The sequence below is a fragment of the Diceros bicornis genome, chromosome 14 (assembly GCF_020826845.1).
Source record: "Diceros bicornis minor isolate mBicDic1 chromosome 14, mDicBic1.mat.cur, whole genome shotgun sequence".
NCBI lineage: Eukaryota > Metazoa > Chordata > Mammalia > Perissodactyla > Rhinocerotidae > Diceros > Diceros bicornis.
Window position 1 is genome coordinate 25,577,594 of NC_080753.1, and position 24,048 is coordinate 25,601,641.

A 24,048-nucleotide genomic window follows, 5' to 3' on the forward strand; every position below is an offset into this window, starting at 1 on the left:
AGAGTGACATCAGCAAAATGGTGGTATAGGAATTTCTAGCACCTATCTCCTCCCAGAAACATCAATTTGAACAACTGTCCATGCACAAAAATACCTTCGCAGGACCTAGATATTCCAGGTGGGGAATTACACCTAGGTGAAGTACAGAAAAAAAGAAAAGACACATTGAAGAGGGTAGGAAAGGTAGATTCATGTTACTTCATCACTCCTCCCCTAAGCCTAGGCAGCCCAGAGTGGAGAGAGAGACCCTCCCCCTAGGAGGAGAGTGAAGTGAGCACCTGACTCTACTGTGGACTCCCATACTGGACCACCCTGGCACCAGCTGGCTCCAGTAGCCCCAGGCAGCTTCCATGGCCCAAGGTGGCTTCCATGGCACCAAGAAGCTTCACAGTACTAGGCTTTTGGCACATTGCCACAAATCCAGGCCCCTGGCCCACCCCAGCACCCACCTGCTCCCATGGCCCCAGGTGGCTCTCTTGACACCAGGGTCCCAGTGGAGTCTAGCAAACCCAGGATCCCAGCCCACCCTGGCATTGGCGAGCTCCCATGGCCCAGGGCAGCTCCTATGGCCCCAGGCTCCCAACAGGCTCCCACACACCCACACTGCCAGCCCACCCCAATGCCAGGCCAGTCTCTGTGGCCCCAGCCTTCAGGCCAGCTCCCATCGAGCCAGGCTCCTGGCCTGCCCCAGTGCCACACTGACTCCTGCAGACCTAACCTCCAGGCTGGCCCCTGAGGCCCTAGGTTATAAGTTAACTCTCATGGCCCAAGGCTCCAGGCTGGACCTGGTGCCAGACTGGCCCTCTAGCTACAGCCTCCAGGCCAGCTCTTGTGAATCAGGCTCCCAGCCTGTCCCAGCACCAAACTGGCCCCTGTGGACACAGATGCCAGGCCCACCCTAGTGATCCCTAGAGTCTGGTCAGCCTCTGTGAACCCAGGATCCAAGTCCACTCATGCAGGCATGACACCACCAAAGGAAACTAATGAAGCTCCAATGACTGAACCTAAAGAAATGAAGATCTGTGGACTGTCTGACAAAGCATTCAGAATAATCCTCTTAAAGAAATTCAGTGAACTATAGGAAAAGAAAGATAGATAACCAAATGGAATTAAGAAAACAATGCATGAACAAAATGAGAAAGTCAACAAAGAAATAGAAACCATTTTTTAAAAACCAAACATAAATCCTAGAGTCAAAGAATACAATGGCTGAATTGAAGATTCATTAGAAAGCTTCAATAGCAGACTCAACCAAGCAGAAGAAAGAATTATTTAACTAGAAAACACATCATTTGAAATCATACATTTAGAGGAGCAAAAAGAAAAAGGAATGAAGAAGAGTGAAGAAAACCTACATGAATTATAGGATACCATTAAAAGAAACAATATACCCATTATTAAAGTCCCAGAAGGAGAAGAGAGGGAAAAGGTGGCAGAAAACTTATTGAAAGAAATGATGGCTGAGAGTTCTCAAATCTAGGGAGAGAGTTGGACATCCATGTTCATGAAGCTAATGGTCATCTCCAAATTTGAAACCAAAATGATCTTCTCTAAGACACATTAAAATAAAACTCTAAAACAAAAACAAAGAGAATTTTAAAAGCAGCAAGAAAAAAAAATCTTCACAAAAAGGGAACCTCCATGAAGCTATCAGCAGATTTCTCAGCAGAAACCTTGCAGGCCAGGAGAGACTAGGATGATATATTCAAAGTACTGAAAGAAAAAAACTGCCCACCGAAAATGCTTTACCCAGCAAAGTTGCCTTTCAGAAATGGAGAGATAAAGACTTTCTCAAACAAGCAAAAGCTGGGAGTTCATCACCACTAGACCTGCCTTACAAGAAATGCTGAAAGGAGTTCTTCAAGTTGAAATGAAAAGACACTAATTAGTGACAAGAAAACATATGAAAATATAAAACATACTGGTAAAGATGAGTATGTCGTCAAATTCAGAATACTCTAATACTGTAATATGGTGGTATGTTAATCAGCTAGTATAAAGTTTAAAGGACAAAAGTATTAAAAATAACTATACCTATAATAATTTGTTAATGTAAAAAGGGGTAAATTGTGTCATCAAAAACATAAAATATGGTACGAGGAATAAATGGGTAGCTTTTTCTATGTGATTAAAGTTAAATTATTAGCTTAAAATAGACTGTTACATCTATAAGATGTTTTATGTAAACCTCATGGTAACTACAAGGCAAAAATCTAGAGGAGATACACAAAAGACAAAGAGAAGGGAATCAAAGCATATCACAAGGGAAATCATCAATTCACAAGGAAAGACAGTAAAAGAGGAAGGAAGGAACAAAGGAACTACCAAACAGCCAGAAAGCTTCGGATAATATGACATTAGTAAGTCATCACCTGTCAATAATTACTTTAAATGTAAATGGATTAAATTCTCCAATCAAAAGGCATAGAGTGGCTGAATGGATTAAAAAACAAGACCCAACTATATACCGCCTACAAAAGACTCATTTCAGCTTTAAGGACACACATGGACTGAAAATGAAAGGATGGAAAAAGATATTCCTTGCAAATGGAAATCAACTGAAAGCAAAAGTAGTTATACTTATCAGACAAAATAGACTTTAAACCAAAAACTATAACAAGAGACAAAAATAGTCACTATATAATGATAAAGAAGTCAATTCATTATGAGGATATAACAATTGTAAATATATATGCATCCAACATTGGAGCACCTAAATATATTGAGCAAATACTAACAGATCTGAAGGGAGAAAGAGACAACAATACAATAATAGTAGTGGAATTTAGTACCCCACTTTCAACAATGGATAGGTCATCCAGAGAGAAAATCAATAAAGAAAAACTGGATATGAACTATACCTTAGACCAAATGGACCTAACAGACATACAGAACATTCCCACCAACAGCAGCAGAATACATATTCTTCTCAAGCACCTGTGGAACATTCTCCAGGATAGATCCTATGTGAGGTCAAAAAACATGCCTTAACAAATATAAGATTGAGTATACTAAATATCTTTTCCAACCACCGTGGTACGAAACTAGAAATCAATAACAGGAGGATAACTAGAAGATACACACATTTGTGAAAATGAAACAACACACTCCTGAACAACCAATGGGTCAAAGAAGAAATCAAAAAAATGACTTGAAACAAACAAAAATGGATACACAATATACCAAAACTATGAGATGCAGCAAAAGCAGTGCTAAGAGGGAAGTTTATAGCAATAAACACTTACACTAAGAAAAAGAAAGATCGCAAGTAACCGATCTTTAAAACTCAAGAAACTAGAAAAAGAACAAACTAAGCCCAAAGTTAGGAGAAGGAAGGAAATAAAAACGATCAGAGCAGAAATAACAAAATAGAGACCAGAAAAACAATAGAAAAAAATCAACAAAGAACTGTTGTTTTACAAAAATAAACAAATTGAAAAGCCTTTAGCTAGACTAAGAATAAAAGAGAGAAGACTCAAATAAATAAAATCAGAAATGAAAGTGGAGAAGTTACAGCTGACACTACAGAAATACAAGGGATCTTGAGAGTACTGTGAACAATTATATGCCAACAAATTAGATAACATAGAAGAAATGTCGACAAACATGCAATATACCCAGACTGGATCATGAAGATATAGAATATTTGAACAGACCAATAATAAGTAAGGAGATTGAATCAGTAATCAAAAACCTCCCAACAGGGGCCAGCCCGGTGGCGTAGTGGTTGAGTTTATACACTCCGCTTCGGCAGTCTGGGGTTCTTGAGTTCAGATCCCGGGTGCCAACCAATGCATCGCTTGTCAAGCCACACTGTGGTGGCATCCCATATAAAGTAGAGGAAGATGGGCACTGATGTTAGCTCAGGGCTAATCTTCCTCACAATAAAAAAAAAAAAAACCTCCCAACAAAGAAAAGCCCAGGAACAGATAGTTTCACTGGTGAAGTCTACCAAACATTTAAAAAATTAACACCAATCCTTCTCAATTTCTTCTAAAAAATTGAAGAGGAAGGAACACTGTCAAACTTATTTTACAAAGCCACCGTTACACTGATACCAAAGCCAGATAAGAATACTACAAGAAAACTAAAGGTGAATATCTCTGTTGAATATAGATGCAAAAATTCTCAACAAAATACTAGAAAACCAAATTCAACAGCATATTAAAAGGGTCTTACACCATGTTTATGTGGGATTTATCCCTGGAATGTAAGGATAGGAGATTCAATGTATTCAAATTAATGAATGTGATACATCACATTAATAGAATGGAAGATAAAAATCATATGACCATCTCAATAGGTGCAAAAAAAGCATTTGACAAAATTCAACATCCTTTCATGATAAAAACTATTAACAAATGGAGTATAAAAGGAAAGTTCCTCAACAAAATAAAGGCCATATATGACAAACCTACAGCTAACATCATACTCAATGGTGAAAAGTTGAAAGCTTTCCCAGTAAGATCAGGAAGAAGATTAGGGTGTCCAATTTCACCACTCCCGTTCAACATAGTACTGGAAGTCCTAGCCAGAGAAATTAGGCAAGAAAAAGAAATAAAAGTCATCCAAATCAGAAAGGAAGAAGTAAAATTGTCTCTGTTTACAGATGATATGATCTTACACATAGAAAACCCTAAATACTCCTTCAAAAACTGTTGGAACTAATCAACTAATTCAGTACAGTTGCAGGATACAAAATCAACATACAGAAATCAGTTGTGTTTCTATACTCTAAGAACAAAATATCTGAAAAAGAAATAAAAAATACAATCCCATTTACAATAACATCAAAAACAATAAGATAGTTAGGAATAAATTTAACCAAGGATCTGAAAGATCTGTCCACCTGAAATTACAAGACATTGATGAAAGAAATTGAAGAAGACAGAAATAAATGGAAAGATAGCCCATGTTCATGGATTGGAAGAATTAATGTTGTTAAAATGTCCATACTACCAAAAGCCATTGATAGACACAATGCAATCCCTATCAAAATTCCAATGGCATTTTTCACAGAAGTAGAATAAACAATCCTAAAATTCGTAAGGAACCACAAAAGACCCTGAACAGTCAAAGTAATACTGAGAAAGAAGAACAAAGCTGGAGACATCACACTTCCTGATTTCAAACTATATTACAAAGCTATGGTAATCAAATGGTATAGTACTGGCATAAAAAAAAACACAGAGAGACAGTCCAAGACGGTGGCATAGGAAGATCCTGAAATCACCTCCCATGAACACACCAAATCTATAGTTAGGTATGGAAAAATTCCATCTGAAAAAGAACTGAAAACGTGCTGAACTGCTCCTCCACAACAAAGGATAAAAGGACCACATCAAGACAGGTGGGAGAGGAAAGATGTGGTCTTGCCAAACACTCATGTGGCGACCCACAATAGGGAGGGATCACATAAGTCTGGAGCTGCTCCCAGAGGAGTGAGGGGTTCGTGCCCCAATTCAGGCACACCAACCCTTGGGACCTGCACCTGGAGACAAGCCTCCAAAATATCTGGCTTAGAAAACCAACAGGGCTTACATCCAAAGGACCTAAAGGGCTGTAGGGAACTGAGAGTCTTCTTTTAAGGGGCTCCCATGCAGTCTTACTCACCCCAGGACCCAATGCATAAGTAGCAGTTTGAAAAGTGCCTAGACTATATGTGAAGGAGATGCGTTTACTAATCTTAAAGCATCTGCTGGAGTGGTAGGGGACAGTTGCAACTCTCTCCAGAGATGGAGGCACTAGCAGATGCCATTTTTGCACTCTCCTACCCAATTAGCCCAGCACATGCAAATGTGGCACCCTACTGCTGCCTTGATAAGGCCGGTGGGGGTGAGCAGTTGTGGCACTATTCCACTGCTTTGCTGAAGCTGGCAGGTGTGTGCAGTTGCAGCGTTCCCTTGCTCCCTGACTGAGGTTGGCTGGCATGAGCCGTCATGGCATTCTCTCGATCCCTTGCTAAAGCTGGTAGGCGTATGCGGACAAGGCACTCTTCTGCTGCGTTGCTGAAGCCAGCGGGTGTGCACATCAAGGCATTTTCCCACTGCTTTGCGGAAACCATTGGTTCTGCCTTGCCCCCTGCATTTTCCAGCTACCTTGCTAAAGCTGGTGGGTGCACAGAATCCACACAGGGGACACCCCTTCATTTTCTGGCCCTGGTGGCCATGGGGGCTTGTATTCCTTGGCTCCCTGGGACTGTAACAATTGGAAAGACAGGTCTTGGCAGGCTGCCACCCCCAGGGCACTGCACAGACAGCTGACAGAAACACACCCTTAGTCTTCCTGTGAACAAGGCCTATTAACTTGTCCTGGAGTTTCAGACTGCAGGACAGGCTTCAGATTTGATACATATCTAGAGGCTATGGAGGCACTCTCAGGGAACGTAAGCAGGAAGACACCATCCTTGCACACTCCCTTGGCTTCGCTATAGCTTACTGGTACCTCCCAGAAAGGAACTTATACACTCATTCAGAGCCCTGATTTTTTCCACTGTTGCCCAGAGGACACCTCCAGATCTTCTGGTCTGGAGACTGGCTGGATTTATGTTTGCAACCCCACAGGACTGTATATATTTGCATACTTTATGATTGCAACCCCACAGGACTGTATATATTTGCATACTTTAAAATCAGCTGCCTGAGGGTCTGGCTTCCAATCAGCCTGAAACTAGGTGCTAAATGAGATCCCTCCCCTGGAACACTGACAGGTCTTGGCACACCCTCAACAACAGGGGCCTATCAAGAATAAATCAGGCTGCTTAGACAGTCACAACCAAGAGACAACCAAGAACTAGGGCAATGGGGAACGATAAGGTTCATCACCTACATAAGGCTACTCCTTCAAGAGTAGGAGAGGTAACTGTTTTGTCTAACACACAGAAACAAACACAGAGAGTCAAGCAAAATGAAGAAACAAAGGAATATGTTTTAAGCAAAAGAACATGATAAACGTCAGAAAAAGACCTTAATGAAACAGAGATAAGTAATCTACCTGATGAAGAATTCAAAGTAATGGTCATAAAGATGCTCACCGAACTTGGGAGAAAAATGGATGAACATAGTGAGAACTTCAACAAAGAAAGAATATAAGAAAGTACCAAACAGAAGTCACAGAAGAATACAATAACTGAACTGAAAGATACACTAGAGGGGTTCAACAGCAGAAGAGATGAAGCAGAAAGGCATGTCAGCGATCTGGAAGACAGAGCAATGGAACTCACTTAAACAAAGCCACAAAAAGAAAAAAAGAATTTAAAAAAGTGAAGATAGTTTAAGGAACCTATGAGACAACATTAAGCAGAATAACATTTGCATTATAGGGGTCCCAGAAGCAGAAGAGGGAGCGAGAAAGGGGCAGAAACTTATTTGAAGAAATCAAGGCTTAAAACTTTCCTGCCATGGGGAAGGAAACAGACGTCCAGGTCCAGGAAGCCCAGAGAGTTCCAAACAAGATGAACCCAAAGAGATCCACACCAAGGCACATTATAATTAAAATGTCATAAGTTAAAGATAAAGAGAATATCAGGCCGGCCCCGTGGCTTAGCGGTTAAGTGCGTGCGCTCCGCTACTGGTGGCCTGGGTTCGGATCCCAGGTACGCACCGACGCACCGCTTGTCTGGCCATGCTGAGGCCACGTCCCACATACAGCAACTAGAGGGATGTGCAGCTATGACATACAACTATCTACTAGGGCTTTGGGGGAAAAAAAAAAAAAAAAGATAAAGAGAATATCTTATAAGCAGCAAGGGAAATACAACTTGTTACATCCACGGAAACCCCCATAAGGCAACAAGCAGATTTTTCAGCAGAAACTTTGCAAGCCAGAAAGGAGTGGCATGATTATTAAAAATACTGAAAAGATAAAACTTCCAACCAAGAATACTCTACCCTTATAGTTTATCGTTCAGCATCGAAGGAGAGATAAAGAGTTTTCTAGACAAGCAAAAGCTAAAGGAGTTCATCACCATTAAACTGGCCTTACAAGAAATGTTAAAGGGACTTCTTTAAGCTGAAAAGAAATGGTGCTAATTAATAACAAGAAAACATATGAGAGTAAAAATCTCACTCATAAAGGTAAATATATAGTAAAGGTAGTGAATTGATCACTTATAAAGCTAGTATGAAGGTTAAAAGACAAAAGTAGTAAAATTAACTAAAACTTTATAATAATTAGGTAAGGGAGATATAAAATAAAAAGATGTAAAACATGACATCAAAAACATAAAATATAGAGAGGGGGAGCAAAAATATATAATTTTAGAATGAGTTCAAATTTAAATTGCCATCAACTTAAAATAGACAATTATGTACATAGGATATTATATGTGAACTTCATGATAACAGTAAAACAAAAACCTATAATAAATACACAAAAGAAAATGAGAAAGGAATATAAACAAAACACTAAAGAGAGTCATCAAACCACAAGGGTGTAGAGTAAGATAAGAAGAAAGGAACAGAGAGGAACTACAAACACAGCCAGAAAAAAATTAACAAAATGGCAATAAGTACATACCTATCAATTATTACTTTAAATGTAAATGAATTAAATTCTCCAATCAAAAGACATAGAATGGCTGAATGGATAGAAAAGAAGGACTCATCTATATGCTACCTACAAGAGACTCACTTCAGATGTAAGTACACACACAGATTGAAACTGAAGGGGTAGAAAAAGATATCCCATGCAAATGGAATAGAAAAGAAACTGGTGTAGCTATAGTCATATCAGTCAAAATAAACTTTAAAACAAAGACTAATAAAATACAAGAAAGGGCATTACACAATGATAAAGGGGTCAATCCAACAAGAAGATATAACATTTGTAGATATTCGTGCACCCAACATAAGAGCACCAAAATATATAAAGCAAATATTAACAGACCTAAAGGGAGAAATTGGCAGCAATACAATAATAGCAGAGGACTTTAACACCCCATTAACATTACTGGATAGATCATCCAGACAGAAAATCAATGAGGAAACATCAACCTTAATTGGCACATTAGACCAGACGGTCTTAACAACTATAAACAGAACATTCCATCCAAAAGCAGCAGAATATACATTCTTCTCAAGTGCTCATGGAACATTTTCTAGGATAGATCAACGTTAGGCCAGAAGACCAATTCAATAAATTTAAAAAGATTGAAATCATATCAAGCATCTTTTCCAACCACAACAGTATGAAACTAGAAATAAATCACAAGAATAAAACTGGAAAATTCACAAATATGTGTAGATTAAACACATGCTACTGAACAACCATTGAGTCAACGAATAAATCAAGAAATATCTTGAGACAAATGAAAATGAAAATACAACATACCAAAATCAATGGGATGCAGCAAATGCAGTTCTTGGAGGGAAGTTCATAGAAATACAGGCCTACATCAAGAACAAGAAAATTCTCAAATAATCTAACTTTACATTTAAAGGAACTAGAAAAAAAGAAAAAATGAAGCCCAAATTTGGCAGAAGGAAGGAAATAATAAAGATCAGAGTGGAAATAAATGAAATAAGAGACTAAAAAGACAATAGGAAAGATCAATGAAACTAAGAGCTTGTTCTTTGGAAAGATAAGCAAAACTGACAAATCTTTCACTAGATTTACAAAGAAAAAAAAGAGAGAGCTCAAATAAAATCAGAAATGAAAGAGCAGAAATTACAACTAATACCACAGAAATACAAAGGATCATAAAAGACCACTATGAACAATTATACACCAACAAATTAGACAATATAGAAGAAATGGGTAAATTCTTAGAATCATACAATCTTCTAAGACTGAATCATGAAGAAATAGAAAATCTGAATGGGCCAATTATTAGTGAGGAGATTGAATCAGGAATCAGAAACCTCCCAAAAAACAAAAGTCCAGGACCAGATGGCTTCGCTGGTGAATTCTACGAAACATTAAAAGATTTAATACCTATCTTTCTCAAACTTGTCCAAAAAATTGAAGAATCAGGAATGCTTCCGAACTCATTTTATGAGACCAGCATTACCCTGATACCAAAACCAGAGAAGGACATCATAAAGAAAGAAAATTATAATCCAATATCCCTGATGATCATAGGTGCAAAAATCCTCAACAAAATATTAGCAAACCAAATTCAACTATACAAAGGATCATACACCATGATCAAGTGGGATTTATTCCAGGGATGCAAGGATGGTTCAAAATCCACAAATCAATCAATGTGATACACCACATTAATAAAATGAAGGATAAAAATCATATGATCATCTCAAAAGATGCAGAAAAAGCGCTTGACAATATTCAGCATCAATTTATGATAAAAATTCTTAACAAAGTGGGTTTGGAAGGAACATGCCTTAACATAATAAAGGCCATATATTACAAGCCCACAGCTAACATCATACTCAATTGTGAAAAGCTGAAAGCTTTTCCTCTAGGATCAGGAACAAGACAAGGATTCCCACTCTCTCCACTTTTACTCAACATAGTATTGGAAATTTTTGTCAGAGCAATTACACAAGAAAAGGAAATAAAAGGCATCTAAATTGGAAAGGAGGAAGTAAAATTGTCACTATTTGTGGATGACATGAGTTTATATCTATAGAAAACCCTAAAGACTCCACCAAAAATCTATTAGGACTCATAAATGAATTCAGTAAAGTTGCAGGGTACAAAACCAATATACAAAAATCAGTTGCATTTCTATACACTAACAATGAACTATTAGAAAGAGAAATTAAGAAAACCACCCCATTTACAATTGCATAAAAAAGAATAAAATACCAAGGAATAAATTTAACCCAGGGGATGAAAGATCTGTACACTGAAAACTATAAGTCATTGATGAAAGAAATTGAAGAAGATACAAAGAAATGGAAAGATATTCAGTGTTCATGGATTGGCAGAATTAATATTGTTAAAGGGTCTATATTACCTAAAGCAATATACAGATTCATGCAATCTCTATCAAAATTCCAATGACATTTTCACAGAAATAGAGCAAAGTATCCTAAAATGTATATGGAACCACAAAAGACCAAAATAGCCAAAGCAATACTGAGAAAGAAGAACAAATCTGGAAACATCGCACTCCCTGATTTCAAACTATATTACCAGGCTATGCTAATCAAGACAATATGGTTTTGGCATAAAAACAGACACATAGAACAATGGTACAGAACAGAGAACCCAGAAATAAACCCACACGTATATGGTCAATTAATTTATAACAAAGGAGGCAAGTGTATGCAATGGGGAAAGAACAGTCTCTTTAATAAATGTTGTTGGGATAACTGGGCAGCCACATGCTAAAGAATGAAACCAGACCACTCTCTTATAGTATACACAAAAGTTAACTCAAAATAGATTAAAGACTTGAATGTAAGACTTGAAACCGTAAAACATCCAGAAGAAAACATAGGTGGTAAGCTACTTGACATCAGACTTGGTGGTGAATTTTTAGATGTGACTCTAAAAGCAAAAATAAACAAGTGAGACTACATCAAACTAAAAGCTTCTGCACAACAAGAGAAACCATTAACATAATGAAAAGACAACCTACTGAATAGGAGAAACTATTTGCAAATCATATATCTGATAAGAGGTTAATATCCAGAATATATAAAGAACTCATAAAACTCAATAGCACAAAAACAGTCTAAATAAAAACTGAGCAGAGGATCTGAATAGACAGTTTTCCAGAGAAGATGTACAGATGGCCAACAGGCACGTGAAAAAGCGGTCAACATCACTAATCATCAGGGAAATACAAATCAAAACCGCAATGAGATATCATCTCATACCTGTTGGAATGGCTATCATCAAAAAGACAAGAAATAACAAGTGTTAGTGAGGATGTTGAAAAAAGGGGACCCTGGTGCACTGATGGAGGGAATGTAAATTTGTGCAGCTACTATGGAAAACAGTATGGACGTTCCTCAAAAAACCTAAAAATAGAACTACCATATGATCTAGCAGTTCTACTCCTAGGTATTTACCTCAAGAAAACAAAAACACTAATTTAAAAAGATATATGCACCTGTATGTTCATTATAGCCTTATTTACAACAGCCAAGATACGGAAACAACCTAAGTGTCCATCGGTGGAGGAATAGATACAGAAGCCTTGGTGTGTTTATATATATATATATATATGCAGTGGAATACTACTCAGCCATAAAAAAGAATGAAATCTTGCCATTTGTGACAGCATGGAGAGACCTTGAGGAAATTATGCTAAGAAAAATAAGTGAGACAGAGAAAGACAAATACCATATGATTTCACTATATTTGGAATCTAAAAAAACAAAACAAATGAACACACAAAGCAAAATAAAAATCATGGCTACAGAGAACAGAAAGGTGGTTGCCAGAGGCAAGGTGTGTTATGGAGTGGGTGAAATGTATGAGGGGAGTTAAGAGGTACAAACTTCCAGTTTTAAAATAAATAAATCAAGGGGATGTAATGTACAGCATGGTGACAATAATCAATAATATTGAAGAGCATAATTGAAAGTTGCTAAGAGAGTAAATCCTAAAAGTTAACTTTGTATGGTAACAGATAGTAACTAGACTTATTGTGGTAATCATCTTGCAATGTATACAAACATCGAATTGTTATGTTGTACACTTGAACCAATATAACGTTATATGTCAATTATACCTCAATAAAATTTTTTTTTAAAGTCCAACTTTTCTCCAAAAAAGATTTATACGGGCTTAAAGCAAAAGATACAAGATAAAAACAAACAAACAAACAAACAAACAAAACAGACAGACTAATGGAACAGAATCAAGAGCCCAGAAATAAACCCACACATATACGGTCAACTAATATTTGACAAGTGAGCCAAGAATATTCAATGGGGAAAGGATAGTCTCTTCAATAAATGATGTTGGAAAAACTGGATATTCACATGCAAAAGAATGAATTTGGACCCGTGTCTTACACCACTCACAAAAATTAACTTGAAGTGGATTAGCGACTTGAATTTAAGACCTGAAACGGTAAAACTCGTAGAAGAAAACATAGGTTAAAAGCTCCTTGACATTGGTCTTAGTAATGATTTTTTGGATCTGACACCAAAAGCACAAGCAACAAAATAAAAAATCAACAAATGTGACTACATTAAACTAAAAATCTTCTGTACGACAAAGGAAACAATCAACAAAGTGGAAAGATTACCTATGGAATGGGAGAAAATATTTACAATCCGTCCATCTGATATCTGACAATATCTGAAATATATAAGCAACTCATACAACTCGATAGCAAAAAAACAATTTGAATAAAAAATGGGCAGAGAACTTGAATAGAAAATTTTCCAAAGAAAACATACATTCACCAACACATGAAAAGGTCTTCAACATCTCTAATCATAAGAGAAATGCAAATCAAAACCACAGTAAAGTATCTCCTCATGCCTGTTAGGATGGCTATTATCAAAAAGGTGAGGGACAACAGGTATTGTCAAAGATGTGAAGAAAAGAGAACCCTCTTGCACTGTTGGTGAAGGTAAATTGGTGCAGTTACTATGGGAAGCAGTATGGAGGTAGCTCAAAAAATTAAAAATAGAAGTACCATGTGATCAAGCAATCCCACTTCTGGGTATATATATCCGAAGGGAATGAAGTCACTATCTCAAACAGATATCTGCACCTGCATGTTCATTGCAGTACTATTTACAATTGCTAAGGCAAGGAAAAACCTGTGTCCATCGATGGATGAATGGTAAAGATGTAGTGTATATATATATATACAATGGAATATTATTCAGCCGTAGAGAAGAAGGGAATCCTACCTTTTGCAACAACCTGGATGGACTTTGAGAGCATTATGCTAAGTGAAATAAGTCAGACAGAGAAAGACAAATGTTGTATGTTCTCACTTACATGTGGAACCTAAAAAAACAAACTCATGGAAATAGAGTGGTTGCCTGGGGCTAGAGTGTGGGGGAAAAGGGGAGATGTGGGTCAAAGAGTATAAACCACCAGGTATAAGATGACTAAGTTCTGGAGATCTAATGTACAGCGTGGTGACTGTAGTTAACAATACTGTACCATATATTTGAAAGTTAAGAGAGTAAATCTTAAATATTATCACCACAAAAAAAGGTAATTCTGTGGGGTGATGGATGTGTTTACTAGCCTATTGTGGTAATCATTTCACAATATATACATGTATCAAATCATCACATTGTACCCTTTAAACTTACATATGTTATATGTCAATTATATCTCAGTAAAGCTTGGAAAAAAAAAGGAAAAGACATTAGGTAAAAACCAAGGAAATTTCAATAAAGTTTGTAATAATATATGAATATTGGTTCATTAGTTGTGACAAATGTACAATACTAATATAAAATATTAACCATAGGGGAGACTAGATGTGGGGTATGTGTGAACTCTCCAGACTATTTTTACAACTTTTCTGTAGATATAAAACTAAAGTAAAAATTTTATTCAAATAAAAAAATATTTAAATCCATTTGAGTTATGGATTCTTTCTTAGAGAAAATGATCGATGTGCTGGTACTCCTGGATAAAAAAGTAATTTCCAGCTAGATATTCACATGTATAAATATTTCTATAGATATTTCTATAAATGTCTTTTCAAATGATGTTGAATCAGATTGCTATTAGAATATGAGCCGCTTAATACAAATGCAATCAGCCATGTTGATACTGAAAGTGTGCCATTTCTTTGTGTAGTGTCCTGGCAGGTTACAATGGCACCATCTTTGCATATGGGCAGACAGGCAGCGGTAAGACGTTCACCATCACGGGTGGTGCAGAGCGCTACAGTGACAGAGGCATTATCCCAAGGACACTGTCGTACATTTTTGAGCAACTACAAAAGGTATGAAACTTCAAGTTCATTTTATATTCGATATATTCAGCAGAAATTTACTGCGGGTGGAGAATTTATTGTGACATTTTATTATATTGTATCTAAATGAGGAAGTACTATTGTATAATAACTATGGCCTATTTACATTTAAGGAAAGTTTGGAATTTTGCTGAAGAAGTGGAAATTAAGAAGGTGCTTCTCATTAAAGTGATGCTGTTTCAGCAAATGCTCAAAGGGAGTCCTTCTAATACACTCATGGAGGTTAAAATAACAGATGGTACATTTTGCCAACTAATATCTTATATTTCTCATTAAGAAACCAAAGAATATGCTTTTGCCAAAACGGACCTTTTCTTTAGCTACTAAAGTACTGAATAGGATAATGTGACTATACCTTTTTCACATTTTTAATAGAAGCCCAGAGGAATTTACCAGAGTAAAAATCCCATGCAATTAATATTATTATAAAGAAGAGTTCCCTATCTATATTATATGCATCATTTATCATGTAGCTCCAAGAGCCTGTTGTTTTATCAATATTTAATACAACATGTAATATAGCTAACAAGGTAGGGATCCTTGTCCACATTTTATAGTTGGGAACACTGAGTCTTGAATTAAATATCTTTCTCTGGGTCCTTATAAACAGCTGATCTGGAGGTCTATCCCAGATCTGTGTGATGCCAAACTCTGTGCTTTTTACCTCTACATACACCACCTCTGTATCTCAGACTGGCTTTATTTTGTTGGTTGTATTTAAACAAATTCTGTTCAATGAGTCACTTAACTTCTCTGAGTTTCAGTTCTCCCCTCTGTGAAGGTAGGGATTGAATTGTACCAGAGGATCTCCAGCGTTCCTACTAGTTCCAGCAATTCTGTGGTTGTATTAATTCTGTATAACAAATGTCCTAAACAGGTCAGTGTACCAGTCATTCCAAAATTTCTTGACTGTATGCTGTTTGCATTTTGAGATGCAAAGATGAGAAGAAATTGCTGAGATCTGCATAATTCTCATTTCCATCCATAAAGTAGCAATTACCCCTTAGTTCAGCTCATCTCTCATTAGCTCAAGCATGCCATCTCTGCATGCCAGAAAATTTGGACGAGAAAGGGTTGAGTATAGTGTATATGTTGGATCTAAATTCCTTCTTTTCATTTACGCATTTATTTCTGACATTAGCTGTTTTGTTTTTCCCCAGATTTCACAAACTGGGAATATAATTTTGAATAGTTTTTGTTGCTGTGGGCTAATGTGGAAGCTTGTTGTCTTGGAAAGATCTCTGAGGTTGGTGCAGGCCAACCTGGCGCTGAGAAAGTGTACTACTTCCAACATGTGGCCTTGGGGAGTGACTTAATGTCTCAGGCCTGTGGCATTCCTGTGAAAGCTGAACAAACTGCATTCAAAGACATTGTCCATTTCCTGGCACATAGTAGATGCTCAGTACATGACAGTTAGTGCCACAGCCATTGCTATCCACATATATATATGCACATGGCCAAGTGATTTCTGGCCAATTTCAAAGAACTCTTTGAAACTCAAGATAAGTAAAGCCAATTCTCCTGATTAAGTTAAACAGAATAAACAAATCCTTTCCTAATATAAAATATATTTGTCCCTCTTAAAATTTCGTCTAAATTTTATTTACCAAATACAGTTAGCAAAATACAGTTCTAAATGTCTAAATATATCCCAAGTACCTACCATCTTTTGAGTTCATTGTTTTATATGTGTTTGTCAATGACATTACTCTAAACCCCATTTCATTCTGAATGATTCTAAATACCTTCCTGACTTGGAGAGAGCCCGTAGGACCACTTTGTAGCCAGGACAATTCTTCCAAAATGGGCAGATTTGTACGATGGGGCACAACACATTCATATAATCAAACTGAACTGCTGTGCAGCAAGTCAGTGGCAACTTGAAGTTCATCATAAAGTTTGTCCACATTGTATAGATGGAAAATGCAGACGTACTCAGATGCCCCCAGCTGATTGCTTTAAAGGGCCATATGGAGCTCTCCAGAATTCTTAAAGGAAACATTTGACTTATGCAAAGTATTTATTTCAAGATAAACTAAGAGTCCAGTGCATACTGGGTCCCAGAATGCCGGTGAGTGTGATAGGAGCACATTTTCAATGATTTTAAAAGAAGAAAATTGATTCCATTTATTTTAGAAATCACTGCTCATTATTGTGAAGTTCAAACTTGTTTTGGGGCAGGAGAAAAGGCTGTCTGCAGGAAACATGTGTGTTATATTATAGTCTGGCAATCCTAAACACTAAAGAAGGAGTAATAAGGAAAGGTAGCTTGCCACATAGCCCAGTGAATTTTAAGTGTGTATTCCAATAAAAGCCCAGAAAACGCAGAAGCTAGAGGAGCCAAAGGCATTATCCCTATCATCTCAGGGCAGTGGGCCTGCCATTTTCCTGACTTTTTATGATTTCTTCTAATTTCTGTACTGCAGACAAATATAGAAATTGGCTTGGTTTTTTTGCTTTTCTTTTTCTTTCCTTTTATATTCATATACTGAATTCTCCATTGGGAGGCTTTTAGAAATGATAATAAAAACAATAAAAACAGCAATAATAACAGCAGCGGCAATGATTTATTGGTGTCTGTTATGAGCCATACATTGTGGTAGGATTTTAAATACAGAACCTTATTTCTCTGTCACAACAGTTTTGCAAGATAAGAGTAATTATCCCCATTTTCATAGTTAAAGAACTGAGGATAAGGGTGCAGGATCACTCAGTTTAAATGGCAGATCCAGTATTCAAACTCAGTTTTGTCCGATGCTAAGATGAGCTCAGAACTGTATGCTAAAATCATGAACCATAATCTATGGGATGTTTCAGATATGTTCAGATAAGTTTTAGGAATATGTTGTTTTAAACAGGATCTCAGGGTGTTTCTAAATGATCCCTCATAACCTTTAACGTGCTCTGAGAATCTTCCAGAGAAGAACAGTATATATATTGACCGTGGAATGCTTTTTCCCCATGAGTATTTCATGGAATTTTTTAGGTAACACTGGATTAGACTAAAGGCCACACAGAGTCTGTCTAGTATTTATAGTCTCTGACACCTGCAATAAGCCAAGCTACAACCCAAAGAATTATGTTGAAATGATGCCTTTACTAAACTAGGATGCTAATGAAATTGATAGACCACTTGTCATGATGAGCAGCCAGAGTCACTCACATCAGCAGGATTTCCAGCATTTGTTTGGGAGAAATTTGCGTAGTAGAGATTCCCTCCATGCTGTCACCATAGAATATCAGAATGTGGAATTTCAGCTGTGGCTTGAGTGTTTTGCTATAGTTGTGTGCTGGCTGAGAGTTGCCTTAATTTTTCATGTACTGTTTTGTTTTTGTGAAATGATACTGTCTTTATTTGAATAGTTTGAGCCATTTTAGAGAATCATATTAATTTTAATCTGAAGAACACATAGGGATTCATTCTCCAACTTCCTCACTTTAATGGGTGTGGAAACTGAGGCCTCACATGGTATGGGCTCCTAGCTAGTAGGACTAGGATTCCAGCTTTGGCTTTGCAGATCTCCATTCACTCCTCCTCTCTATGTCTTGGTCCTGTCTCCCTCTGAATAACACCTGTTAAATGAATTGTCTTAGATATGGGTGAGAATTGGTCAGGAAGGTCATCTGTGAGTATCCACTCTGAAAACCTGCTGAACACAAAAATATATTCTCCTCTGATGAGAAGCAGGATAATATTTGCAGAAATGGAAACATTTGTATTTTGGGAGAAAGAGGAATAAGGTGCTGTTATTTGATATTTGTATTGAAAACTGAACTTGGAATTTTCTCAAGCGCTGAAAAAATTCCCTGTTTTATTCCATCCCAGAGGGAGTGGGTCCTTTTTGTCTGAAGGCAGAACTGAGACTAGGACCAATTACCTTGACTTTTATCCTAATTTCATTGGTGCCTATGTCACTTCAGCACTGACCTGCAGAAAATGCCTTCCTCTCATCTTTAACTGAATATCCCTGATTTGCTAGTGGCCCCAAGAAAGTTAACCCAACAGATAAGGCATAGGCAGTGAACTGCTAATGTCCACTCCTACTGTTACCTGATTGATCTAAACTATTTTGTCCTCTGGAATTTACTTTCCTTTATCTATTTAGTGTCTGTTATCCATGTATGTCATCAGAAAATTCAAATATTAGAAAAGTGAAAAATATGATTAAAGATGGAAGTTCTTTTGCTACTGGAGTTTTTAAACCAAAGTAACAATGCTGTGTTCTTTTATGAATAGATTGTTCACAGAATGTAAGTTTGTTTTTTCCTAGTAGCCTTTTTTTTTTGGTCTGGAAAGTAAAAAATGGTGTATTATACAGTTCTGCAACCAAGTTGGCTCATTTAAGTGTATATTGACTTTTTATATATAATGTGGAACAATAAAAAATAACAGACTGAAGTTGCTTGTAATCATGGGTGTTGGCCATTAAAAAAAAAAAGCTTCATGCATATGGTAACTGGCAACTTGAAAGTGTCACGAACTGAAAATGTAAACCATACAAAGTGAGAGAGAAGAAAAGGAGAAAAACTGAGAGGAAACTACAGTGATAAATGTGTTCATCTTCCTCTAAGCTGAATTGTTATTTATAGCCATTAAATAATATCTTTCCCTTTTCCAATCAGGACAGCGGCAAAATATATACAACACACATTTCCTATTTGGAAATCTACAATGAATGTGGTTATGATCTGTTGGATCCAAGACATGAAGCCTCCAGTTTGGAAGACTTGCCGTGAGTAGCAGAACAACAAGGAATGGGGGAAAATTACTTTCAGATGTTCTCCTCAATTGTTTTCTTTGAAACTTTGTATGTTTCTGGTCTCAATCGTAATTAACAAATACTGGATAATGAATCTTTTTGTAATATAATGGATATTTTTTTCAGTTATGACAAACAGACAGTAGTGATGGGAACTAAAATTGCTTGAAATTCATGTCTTGGGAAAATCTCTTCTGGAGCACAGGAGAATGCAGTGAATGTTCTCGGAGAGTGGGTGCCGAGAGGGTTGATGGGATGTGACAGCACTGTTTTGTTCTTGCCACATGAAATCCTTTTACTCCTCTAATTGTGGCCTCTCTCTGAAGGAGGTATTCAAATTAGGGTTAGCAATAAAAGAATCTGAAAGAGAAAATAAAACTTTAAGTTTTCTGCAAATGTTTCTCTAGTCTTATTAAGACTAACAATGACAATCATTTGGTCAGACTGGCACTGATTGTTTCATGACCGAAATATGTATAGAGTCTTCGGAGCTTATCTATTAGTGGAGTAAGTTACCCTGCCAGCATTTATATAACATTACTCACTGCTTGTTTGAATAGATCCCTAAATTAAACATATATTAATTGGTAACAGTTCATATACATTTGTCCAGATGTCTTCATATATCAGAAGTTGCTAGAGCCAGGGAAATATATTTTAATATTCTTCCTATTTAAATATTCTAAAACAATTTAAAAATACATATTAATCCTCTACCAAAAGGATCAACAAACAGTTGCTTTTTTTTTTTTTTCCCACTGAGGAAGATTCACCCTGAGCTAACATCTGTGCTAATCTTCCTCTATTTTGTATGTGGGTCGCCACTACAGCATGACCACTAACAAGTGATGTAGGTCCGCGCCCAGGATCCAAACCTAGGCCACTGAAGCAGAGCACACCAAACTTTACCACTAGACCATGAGGCCAGCCCCAACCGGTTGCTTATTTTAATTTGCAAAGGAAAGAAGAAGAAATAATAAAGAAAATAAGTTATACTCTTTACATCACCTTTATATGCCTTCTTCCATTAATGTTGATTGAGAGTTTTTATATATCATCCCTTTTATGCTAACAATATTCATTAGAGGGAGTTAGGAAAGAGGATTATTGTTGGTACTCTAAATATTTGTATAACAATTAAGAGAAAGGAAAGATTACTGACTCCATGGAAGCAATTGGTCTTAAAGAAACTATTGGAATTACGTTTATGAAAAGGTAAAAGTTTCCTCATAGGAAGGATGGGAACAACAGCATTACGACGTGAAGGTGTGATCAGAAAGGCCGGTGTTGAGGAGTCATGTGACATAAAAGCGGGAAGGCCAACTGAAGCCAGCTTTTGAGGGACTTGAATGACAGGTTTTTGGTGTGAGATTGATCTTTATTTTCATAGGCTTCTTAATTCGTTTTCTAGCCTCCAGTGTAACCTATATACCTCTAGGCTAAATCTTGCTTAATGTTGCTTTTAACAAGTTACATCTATACTGAAGAGCTTGAAGCCTGCTTAGTAATAATCCAGGAATGAAGGGCTTGGTTATGATGAACACGGAGGAAGAGAGATAAATCCGAGAGATATGCAAAATAAAAAAAAGAAATAAAATATATTGATTACGCCTATCACCTTGGATTTGGAAAGAAGGTGAATCATAGCCGACTGGTGCTCTCCTCATTTTACTAATTGAGAAGGGTGAGCCCAGAGAGGTACGACTTGCCCAGGATTTCAAAACTAATTGGTTGATGGTAGGACAAGGATTAAAAACCAGATACTCTCTCTTGGGGCCGGCCCGGTGGCATAGGGGTTAAGTGCGCGCGCTCCACTGCGGCAGGCCGGATTTCGCAGGTTCGGATCCTGGGCGCGCGCCGATGCACAGCTTGTCAAGCCGTGCTGTGGTGGCATCCCATATAAAGTAGAGAAAGATGGGCATGGATGTTAGCCCAGGGCCAATCTTCCTCAGCAAAAAAAGGAGGATTGGCATTGAATGTTAGCTCAGGGCTAATCTTCCTCACAAAATGAAAAAAAAAAAAAACAAAAACCAGATACTCTCACTTTCATGCCAGAGTAGCAAAAACAGATTCAAGATTTTGCCATGGGGCCTAGAGAATTAAGAAGTCATTGACCTAAAAGGAGATTTCCATTAGGAAACCTGATTGGGTGGTGATGATGAGTTTCACATGTATAACTTGGGTGTGTAAGAATACTGTAGTAGATGTTTACATTTATGATAAATTCCTCAGAGCTAGGAAGTATGCCCTACTTGCGTTGGTAGTCTGTCTACCACCTAGGCCAAAGTAAGTCCTTAATATTTAAAAAACTCATCTGTTAAATTGAAACTGTGAAGTGGACTTTTTGAAGATGACAGTATAAAGGGAAAACAGCATGACCTCTATGAATCTGAGTATAATTTACATAATTAGATGCAGCCCAACTTTGGGAAGAACTAGGAATGAGAAAAGTCCCTTGAACTCTAAGAGAGATTGTGTAATGTAGAGGAAAGAGCACTTGATTAGAGAAGTCAGGAAATTTGGGTCCTAGTTCAACCCTGCAATCTTAGATATATTTTTCTACTTTTCCGGGTTTCTGTTTGTCAATAAAATCTGGGCATTGGATGATATAATATTTAAAAACCTTCCAACCTCCAATGTCTAGAGTTCAAAGATTGGTGACCTCACAGTATAGGCCTTATTTGGTGACTCTTCTCTCCTTCACAAAAGAATAACAAGTGGTTTAGATATTTTCTATTGTCCTCCTAGAAAAGAGCCTTAAGCCTCTTGAGAACAAGGACAATGCCTTAATTCACTCTATGTCTCTGCATTTCCCAGCATGCCTGCTGTTTAGTAATGGTTCTCAGTGTTGGTCAGATTGTCTCTGTGGATGTTGCTAGCTTTCTATCTTAAACTACTGCTCCTTCTTTAGCAGCTCTATCTTCTTGTTGGTGAATGAGTTCACTGACTCAAGTCAGAAGTGACCTCAGTTACAAAACAGATGTTTTCAGTGAACTCCACCCCCCCCACACACACACATACACGCATATAAAAGTGGTCCAAAAGATGTTCTTATCTTACATTTTGTACTATAATTAAATGACAAAAAAATCTCATTAAAATAAAAATGAGAAGAATCTCATTGAGAAAGTATATTCCCATATCCTAGGAATATAGCCTATTTACTTCAAATATATTCAATACTATAATAAAACAACTCAAGAAATGCATAGTCTTTTGGTGTGGGGATAATGAGATTTGACTGGTATTCGGTCTGCTAGTTTTCTGAGGATTTTAGAGGGTTTGCTTTATACTAAGATTATAAAGTAATTCTTTATAATGGAATGTGATTTTTGCTATACCTGGATTGGGCTAAGAGTATGCACTGTTAATCTGGTTTTACACACTCTTGAACTAGGGCAAGCTCTAACTCTGAAATCTTGTCTGTCTGGTTGACTGGTTTCATTGTTGTGAGCTGGAATGTCCCACTCTGAATATCATCCAAAAATAGTAGGCAAAATGTCTGTTGACCTTGGTTCTCTCTTGCAGTTATCAGTTTGAGGGACAAATGGCAATATATACATTTGACCCCATATATATATATATATATATATATATATGGACTTTATAGATATATGGCACCAGACTAAAGTCAATTGCTTTTTACAAATGTTACTATAGTCATTTGGCGATGAGTTTTTAGATACAACGCCAAAAGCATGATCTGTGAAAGGAAAAACAGATAAGAATAAACTTTATTAAAGTTAAAACTTTTGCTTTCTGAAAGACACTGTCAAGAGAATAAAAAGAGAAGCCAGAGACTGAGAGAAATATTTACCAAACACATATCTGATAAAGGACTTGCATCTAAAATATACAAAGAACTCTTAAAACTCAACAATAAGAGAACAGACAACCCAATTAAGAAATGAGTAAAAGATCTGAACAGATTCCTCACCGAAGAAGATATACAGATGGCAAATAAGCATATGAAAAGATGCTCAACGTCATCTGTCACTAGGGAATTGCTAATTAAAACAATGAGATACCACAGCACACCTATTAGAATAGCTAAAATCCAAAAAACTGGCAATACCAAGCCCTGGCAAGAATGTAGAGAAACAGAAACTCTCACTCATTGCTGGTGGGGATACAAATGGTACAGCCACCTTGGAAGACAATTTCTAGTTTCTTACAAAACCAAACGTAGTTTTATCATATGATCCAGCAATCACACTCCTAGGTGTTGAACCAAATGAGTTGAAAACTTCTGTCGCAAAAACCTGCCCATGAATGGATATAGCAGCCTTGTTCATTATTGCCAAAAACTGGAAACAACCAAGATGTCCCTCAATAGGCAGATAGAAAAACAAACTGTGGTACATCCATGCAGTGGAATATTATTTAGCGATAAAAAGAAACAAGCTATTAAGCCGT

The 24,048-nt window shown here is 37.1% G+C and overlaps 1 protein-coding gene across 1 annotated transcript in view; it reads left to right on the forward strand.

Annotated features, from left to right (window-relative positions):
• Positions 1-24,048, forward strand: part of KIF6 (kinesin family member 6) — a 370,265-nt gene that overhangs the window by 72,277 nt on the left and 273,940 nt on the right. Inside the window, 3 exon segments of the mRNA XM_058555469.1 lie at positions 6,015-6,021; positions 14,695-14,842; positions 19,496-19,605. Coding sequence (XP_058411452.1) covers positions 6,015-6,021; positions 14,695-14,842; positions 19,496-19,605 — 265 coding nt within the window.